General features: G+C 53.7%; 3 protein-coding genes across 3 annotated transcripts in view; all 3 read right to left on the bottom strand.

The window, feature by feature from the left end:
• The window catches only part of PpBr36_04816 (uncharacterized protein), a gene marked incomplete at both ends in the record, with an annotated part of 1,634 nt that extends 1,346 nt beyond the window's left edge, over positions 1 to 288 (bottom strand). The window contains one exon of the mRNA XM_029891975.1: positions 108 to 288. Within this exon, the coding sequence (XP_029750505.1) occupies positions 108 to 288 (181 nt within the window). The remainder of the gene's footprint in view (positions 1 to 107) is intronic.
• Positions 289 to 887: 599 nt separating this feature from the next.
• On the bottom strand, positions 888 to 2,723 carry PpBr36_04815 (uncharacterized protein; the record flags this gene model as incomplete). Its single annotated transcript, XM_029891974.1, has 3 exons — positions 888 to 1,193; positions 1,293 to 2,363; positions 2,490 to 2,723. 3 exons carry the CDS (start codon positions 2,721 to 2,723, stop codon positions 888 to 890), a joined length of 1,611 nt encoding a protein of 536 aa, XP_029750502.1.
• Positions 2,724 to 4,178: 1,455 nt separating this feature from the next.
• On the bottom strand, positions 4,179 to 7,956 carry PpBr36_04814 (uncharacterized protein; the record flags this gene model as incomplete). The annotated part of the gene is made up of 6 exons (XM_029891973.1): positions 4,179 to 4,448; positions 4,545 to 5,749; positions 6,208 to 6,982; positions 7,072 to 7,282; positions 7,387 to 7,705; positions 7,770 to 7,956. The coding sequence occupies 6 exons, from the start codon at positions 7,954 to 7,956 to the stop codon at positions 4,179 to 4,181; spliced, it is 2,967 nt and encodes a 988-aa protein (XP_029750503.1).
• Between the last annotated feature and the right edge of the window lie 53 nt (positions 7,957 to 8,009).

Below are 8,009 nucleotides of genomic sequence, written 5' to 3'. Positions count from 1 at the left end.
TTTTTTTTTTTTTTTTTTTTTTTGGTTTTGTTTGGCTTATTTAGCTGCCTACTCGTTTTTTTTTCTTTTGGTAAGATTGAGAGTTATCGTGTTTCGCTGCGACTCACCGTTCAGCCATCCACGCATAGCTGGGTCAAGGCCAATGTACAGCGTCTCGGCTAAGATCTCTCCATCCTTGAGGTCGGCCTCAGTGGGCGCCGGCTGCACCTTCTTGGCAAAGGTTTTACCCGGGATGATCTTGGGCTTGGGCCGCTCGGCCAGCACGACGGACACGTTACTTCTCGACATTTGTTCTGTTGGTCGATATAGTCTGTGCGAAAAGTCTGAAGGACTGATGAATTCTAGTAGTAATAATAATAAACAAATAGTTTGGCTTGTCCAATTCCACTGCAAAATGTGATTGTGGATGAGGCGCACCCAGTCAGAGTTCGGATGACGTTATTCGAAAATCTTCCCTAACACCCCCAAACAAAGGCGGATAAGGGGTCCGGGAATTAGAGTTGAATCGACCGAAATTACGCTGTTGATCGGGAACCTATTTCGAACGTACAAAATGTCGTATAGGAATCTAATTAAAAACAAAATCAAATGCACATCTCAGCAACATTCGACTCCTATCCATCCATCCAACGGTCAACCTAACAAAAGGCCACTAACTAACCTTTGTCCTGGCAGTCATTCCCGACCCCCATACCTCGGTAAAACAACCTTGTCACTATCCGGGGCAGATCAAAATCGAGCAGCACGACCGATGGTTTCCCCACCATAATGCCGAGGCCCCATGCTCATGACCCTAACCCGCAAAGAGAGGAAATCTGAACACGACTTTATCGCAGCGTCTTTTCTTTTTGATTTTTTTTTTTTTTTATCTACTCTACCCATATTGTTTATTGCTTGATAGCAACACCAATCGACGTGATATATTCACACCGCTCCCGCGTTTTGCCGTCCACAACCTCCATGCTCGACTTGCCGCCCGTCGAGATGAGCAATCGCTTGTGATCTGCGTCGGTCCAGGTATCCCAATGGACCGCGTCGGCGAGCTTGTGCTTGTTGGGATCCAGAGTCCTGATGAAGCTGGTCCAGTATGCCTGCGTGACCTCGACGGCGTGCGCATTGCTCTGCCCGGGGTAAAGGCTTGCCGCTGCCGCACCGAGAGTGTACTCGGGGCCGAAGATGGCGTGGATCTCGGCCTGAATTTTCCGTCATGCGTCGGTCGATCATTGGTCAGCTCAAGAATAAATAAATCACGGTCGTCAACGCGGGTTCCAGATGGTAAAACCACAACCTACCGTGTGCGGCACACCCTCTCCTGAGGCCATATACTTCGGGTCCTCGACGTCATATCGGTAGTTCCACGACCTGCTGCCCTGTCCAAACTTTTCATATATCGAAGAGATCCACATCCCAGGACACATGTAGCGAATGTCACCGTAGGCTGCGCTGGCCTGCCCAAAGTAGCAGCCTGTGTCGGGGCAGGTGTTGTTCTCGTTTGGATACATGCTGTTGATCCTGCCGAGCTGTTCGATGGTCACGTACGGGAACTGGTTCCTCAGGAAGGTGTTGCTCTGGCCGAGAGTCGAGGTTCCTCGGGGCGCGAAAGACCGCCCGTCGTTTGTTGCCGTGCCGAAAATGACTGGAACGCGGAGGAACCTCCCCTCTTCAAAGGCGGTATAGGTCAGCTCCCTCAGCATGTCACCGTCGAGCACGGCGTTCCACATGTACAGCGGCGTCTGGGCGGCGCCCGGGTAAGGGCCCGGCTGGTTGGCGGCCTGCAGCTCCGAGGTGTTCTTTGACCGCAGGCAGGCCAGCGAGTCGGCGACTGCGCAGCCCGCGAGGACGGCAAAGTTGTCGTACTGGTACTGGGACTCCTCCACGGTAAGCACCGTCGCGAACGACACCGCGGTGGCGGCTGCGGCGTGGAACAAGCCCTCGTCCCTGCCGCCGTACGCGATCAGGTGCAGGGAGATGCTCGCCCCTCCCGCCGAACCGCCGATGAGGACGACGTGGTCTGGGTCGCCGCCGAACTGCGCAATGTTCTTCTTTATCCACTGGAGCGCCTTGCGCTGATCCTTCAGCCCGTTGTTGGGCTCGACCTGGTCCCCATTAGTGAGGAAGCCATAGGGCCCGACGCGATAGTTGAAGGTTATGGCGATCAGATCGTAACCGCCAGCCTTGACCAGCCCCGTGCCGTCGTAGTTGTGGTTGGAGTTCTTGTTGAAGCCGCCGCCCTGGATGAACATGACAACCGGGAGCTTGGAAGTGGACGTGGCGTTAGACGGCGCGTAGACGTCGAGAAAAAGACAGTCTTCAGAGCGAGTAGGACTCTCGGTTTCTCCTGTTCCTATGCAAATTGGCCCATGCTATATATGTATACATGTGCTTTTTTTTTAGCCACCGCATGCACTGCTGAGCGAGTTGGAGACCAAGTCTAAAAACCAATAAGGAGCGCTGCTGCTGCTGCTGCTGCTGCTGCTGCTGCTACTTACCTCTGTTGCGTTCTGAACACCCGTCTGGCAAGGCGCATCTTGAGGAGGCATGAACCTCAAAGCACCAACGGGCGGGGCGGCATATCGAATCCCAAGCCACTTGGTCACCCCGGTCGTCGCGTTGGCAACCCCGGCATACTGGTTGCACGAGTCCCCTACAACAGTGGGTAGAGCTGCAGACGACAGTCCCGGCAAGGCACCAAGGAGTGCCAGTTTCCACGAGGTGCGAGCCATCTTTTCTAGGTGTTGCGCCAAGGACGATAGATGTCTTGGTGACCTGTGGGAAGAAAAGAGAAGGAAAAAAAAAGGCAGACAGACGATGGATGGACACCAGACAGCTCTTTCTGCTCACCGACCTCGGGGTCTTGTCCGAGATTTAAGAACTCCTCTCATGCCGAGCACCAAGACGAAGACTAGAACTGATCCGGAAGCAGGGAGATTTTCGTCCACAAACCGGGACCCGTTATTGAGGGGGAGCATACGGACAAACTGGTTCGGCTCTCGAGGCCATCCTGGCCAAGCGAGTCGTCCGTCATATTTCCGGGTGACTAGCAGTAGTTTGCTTACCTCCTCCGAGTCAGCTCCCAGTGAAGGCGCTACGGGAACTTCACCACGGTACCTACCTATGACGATATGTCGGCGGTGGTCCCAGGATTTTTCGTGGTGCGGAGGGGTGAGGGGGTTGGGTTGGGCAAAGGTTGGGGTACATTAGCAAACGCATTGGAGTGGGTTCGTTTAATCTTCGGCAGTGGGAGCTGACCCCCAAAATGTGGGAGGGCCGCTAACTTGTTGGAAGAGTTTGGACCTTGTTGACGAGGTCTTTCTCCTGTAGCTCTCAGAGCTGAGATTGTGCGGTATAAATAAATATAGGTTCGCAGCCACTGAGCAATCATTGAGCAACTCACTGGTAGACAGTTGACCGCAGACAATGATATTTGTTGCTGTGAAAACCACGTCTTTCATGGGGATTGAAACAGTGACTGGACGTCGAAAATTTGCTGCGACACGTGGTCCAGTGGGTCACTGAGCCTTTCGTATTACCGACTTTACGGTTGAGCGTATCGGCTATTTTGCTAGGTAAATTTTCCTGGGGAAAGGTAGCATTGTTCTGTTCCCCAGAGAAATGCACCAATCCCTCGCATCATCACCCCGCACCGCCGTCGTCGGTTGTCACGTCCTGTCACAGCGTCATGATCCTCTTCAACCAACCAAAAATATTTTGCTCCGCGCTCAAGTTGCGTTTGTTCATAATAGGAGAAACGTATATTTTATAACAATTCACGAATGATAGACATTGATGCATCTGGACAATTCTTTTTTTTTTTTTTTTTTTTNTTGGGAAAACTTCTGGCTAAACTTGGCCTTTGTCTAAATTATGGAATCCATTGAGCCATCAGATGTCTGGCCGATCATGCACAAATCTCAACATCTTGATCATGTACCCAGGAACAACCTGGTCCCGAGACACATTTACATGAGCGGCAGCTTTTAGCTCATTTCAACCGTGAACCCGGAGCCTTTTTCAACGTCCTCGATGTATACTGGAGCTTGTCCAAGGCTCCACTACCAACTTCGCCTACGAAATTGGTCTTGGTCGTGGATCATGTGGGAAAGAAAAAAGCGGGCTTCACCCCACTGCAAGGTCGCCGTCTGTTGTCACAACAAGAAAAAGAAAGACCGCCTCGATGCTCACGACTCCAGGGACAGGCCAGCCAACAATCTCGCAAATGCCTTCTTGTCTGCCTCCTCCACAGCTGGATCCGCCACATTGGGCGGGAGGACCTCCTCATCAAAGGCACCCTGGTAGCAGAGATACTGTTCGTAACTCCCATCGGGCTTGATATTGTAACCTTCACGACATTCAACCCACTGGGAGGGACCAATGCCACCGTTAAAGGCCATGTAGCGCTTCTCAAGGAGATCGAGGCCCAGGTCGTGGCGCTGCTCAAAGGCTTGGTCCTGCATGGAGGGGGGTTTTTTTGTCATTCGTCTCATAGTTTAGCATACCAGCATTACTGGGTTGTCTTCTATGGGGAACGGGGGCGCATCACGTACCACATCCCAAGCGCCATGCGCCAGTCGAAAGTCCTTCAGCTCCGGCAAGCCCTCGCGGATCTTGTCCAACACGTCCGACCATCTCAGAGAACTAACGTACACTTCTTCAGAAGACCCGGCCCGCGGCAGCTTCGTGAGCTCCCCTGTACGGAATTCTTCTAAGCCGTAGTAGGTGACTTCAAAGTAGTGGGCTATGGGACAGTCGTCGAGCCACAGCGTCCGCAACCCCTTGTGCGACACGATCCAGTCAACCTGCCAATCGTAGGCAAGGTTGAAGTTGCCCAGCGACAGCGCCCGCAGGTTGGGGAAGCTGATCCCGCAGGTGTCGAACTCGGGAAGAAGGCCAAAGTAGGCGTCGCAGTATAGCGTTAGGCTGGTCAGGCTCTGCGCCGCGGGCTTGAGCCATTTGTCGACGAATCCCCCGGGGGCCCAGAAGGACTTGACTGCCGACTTCGTGATGGTGTGTTCGGGAGCAGCACTGTCCGATTCGGTGCAGATGCTGACGTGGAGCTCCTTCAGCCGCGACACGACCGACTTGAAGTCCTCGCCGTCGGCGCCCTCATGCACAATGTTCTGCAGGTTCTTGACGCTGAGCGCCCGGATGCCATGGTCGGGCAGGTCGTTGACGCAGGCCAGCGCGCAAAACACCATGTCCAGCACGTCGGACCGCTCGCTCTCCGTCTCGGCCACCTCCTTGTCCCAAAAGTCTCCGGCCTCGGCGGCGCACTGGGACGAGAAGTGCAGCGCCACGGCTTCGACGCGCGGGAAATCGCCCAGGCGCCCCAGGGCGGCCGCCCACGACTCTGGCGGCTCCCAGGGCTCCTCGGGGTCGACGTCCTCGCTCATCGCCGAGTCAACGATGGCCTCCCGGGCGTGGGCCCGCAGGGTCGGCGAGTCGGCGATGTTGCCCCACTTCTCGGCCGACTCGTCGCTGGGCCGCAGGCGCACGGCGCGGAAGAGCTGCCGGGTTGCGACTATATGGAGGGCCCTGCACGTCAGGCGCAGGTTGCGCAGGTCGTCGAGACTGTTGAAGTCGGCATCGTAGATGCGATTGTTATCCTCCCCGTGGCTGAAGCCGGGGGTCCAAGGATCCAGGTAGGACACAATTGTCGAAAGGATTTCGCCTGCGAGGGTGCTCAGTGAGGCCATGGTGCGTTCTGTTATGAAATGATTTGTGGCAATGCCTTTGGCGAGATTTTTGAAGACTGATGCGGTTTTTCCCGCACTACATTATATAGAGTAAGCAAAGTTGTCGTTAGAATGCACTCGTCCCCTGCTCCAACCCCAAGACAGGCAGCAGTGGTGCCTGCGTCCGGGTCCAATCAGACACAGTAGCTTGGCGGGGGGACATTGTTGCCTAGACGGCGGTGAACTTCTGGGGCTACACTAGAGACGAGTACTGGCGAAGCAGCTAATCGTAATTGAAGCTGGATATGGATGATCAATTGCACCTCATTTTATGAAACACTTGAACTAAAAAAAAGAAAAAAAAAATAAAAAAAATAAAAAAAAATTCCACAAGAAGAAAAATGCTAATCTTTTCGTCGGCTACAACTCATGTCCGTCGCGACTTGGCCACGGCTATAAAATCCGATATGGGCCGAATAGATGGATACCCACTCCTTTAGGCGTCTTCATAGTGTATAACGGTAATCGGGGTGACACTGCCATCTTGCTGCCAGCGCCTGCGTCTTGGTGCCGTTGGCCGTCCCTTCGGCAGCCATGTCCTCGGCGCTGGCTTCGTCCAGCTTTTTGTTCCTCCAGGAGAGGTAGAACCTCAACGTGGTGGCCATGGCGATGCACATGCCACTGAAGGCCACATTCGCGATATTGGCCTGCCAGTACTGCGGACCCTGGGTTGCCGGGTAAAAGTAGCTGGCATAAATAGACGCGAGATTCGACATGGCGTTGACAAAGGCGTAGGCCACAGCGCGCTTGGCAGATGGGCGCGGCAGCGACGTTGACACCCAAGACAGGATCGCACCGAAGCTACCGTAAATGCTCATCATCATAAAGGTGGCCGTGTATCGCGCCGCCACGTTAAGAGTCGTGGCCGAGATGATGAAGCCAACGCAAGCAAAAACCTGCGGCCAAAGGATGTGGAGCCACCGCTCGCGCTTGGCGTCGCTGTGCCACGAGTTGCTGATACCTAGAATCGCAGCAAAGACGTACGGGGGCGAGCTGAGCAGTAGAGTTTCGCGCTGCGGGTAGCCCAGCGTTTGAACAATGGTTGGGAAGAAGTTGGTAAATGCCGCGGCGGTGTTGAGGCCAAGCTGCATCATCCAGATCAAGTACAGGCTTATGTCAGTGAACGCAAGTTTGAGGCCTTGGAACGCTGACACTTCCTCTCGGTCATCTTCCTCGTTTGCTTCCTCTGCAATACGCAGCACGGCCAGAACACGCTCCTCGTCGCTGAGCCACTTGGTATTGGTTGGGTACTATTCATATGGCTGGTTAGTGTCCGCCGCACCGAGCGACCTATCAAAGGGATTGAAAGCAGCTGGCAGACCCAAAGGCTAAGACCTACATCAGGAACGACAAAGTACGTCAGAAAGGCCACCGGTATGGTCATCACACCTTCGATGATGAAAAGCCAGCGCCAGTCAGCCAGTCCCGCAACTCCGTTCATGCCACCCATAATGGCTGAGCCCAGAAACCCACTGAAGGCGCCGGCCATTTGTCCTGCCGCAAAGAGGATGGAGATTCGCTTGGCGAGCTCTTTTTTGGTGTACCAACAGCTATAAAACAAGACAACATGGCTATTAGTAAGGAAAATCCCACGCAACTGAGTGTTTTGCAACCCTTGACCGTGAGAATGGGAACCAAAACGGCATCAACCTACCTGAACAGAAAGAGGGCACCAGGAAAGAAGGGTGCCTCAACAAATCCCAACATAAAACGCAGGACTATCATGCCAGAGTAGTTCTGTACTGCGCCCGTACACGCGCTGACTGAACCCCAGCAGATCATGACGGCTGGCAGGAATAGAGACGGCCGAACTTTGTTCAGGATCATGTTGGTTGGGATCTGTGTCAGGATGTAGCCGACGAAGAAAATACTAATGACAGTGTTGTATTGGGTGCCACGAAGACCGATATCCTTCTCAAAGCTGCCGAGACGCGCAGTCGCGATGTTGTTGCGGTCGATGTAGTTGAGGACATCTGTTTTTGATCGTCAGCTATGTCAATAAAGACTCAAAGCTGGATGAGGAGCCAAAAGCCATACAGAGTAACATCATTAGCGGCATCATGCGTCTGTCAATCTTGCGCACTAACGTCTTTTCCTTGCGCTCTCGATCCTCGATGAGAACACCATTTTCGGTAACCTTCAGATCTGCATCAACCGTCTCAAGGTGAAGATTGCCTCCAGGCGTCTTCAGCACCTTTGCCACATCAGCTTGATTCGCTGCCATTGTTGGAAACCAAGTCTTGAGCGTGAGGGGCCGCGAGGATAGCGAGATAAATG

The sequence above is a fragment of the Pyricularia pennisetigena genome, chromosome 6 (assembly GCF_004337985.1).
Source record: "Pyricularia pennisetigena strain Br36 chromosome 6, whole genome shotgun sequence".
Lineage (NCBI taxonomy): Eukaryota > Fungi > Ascomycota > Sordariomycetes > Magnaporthales > Pyriculariaceae > Pyricularia > Pyricularia pennisetigena.
This window is presented reverse-complemented; position numbering and strand designations above follow the sequence as displayed.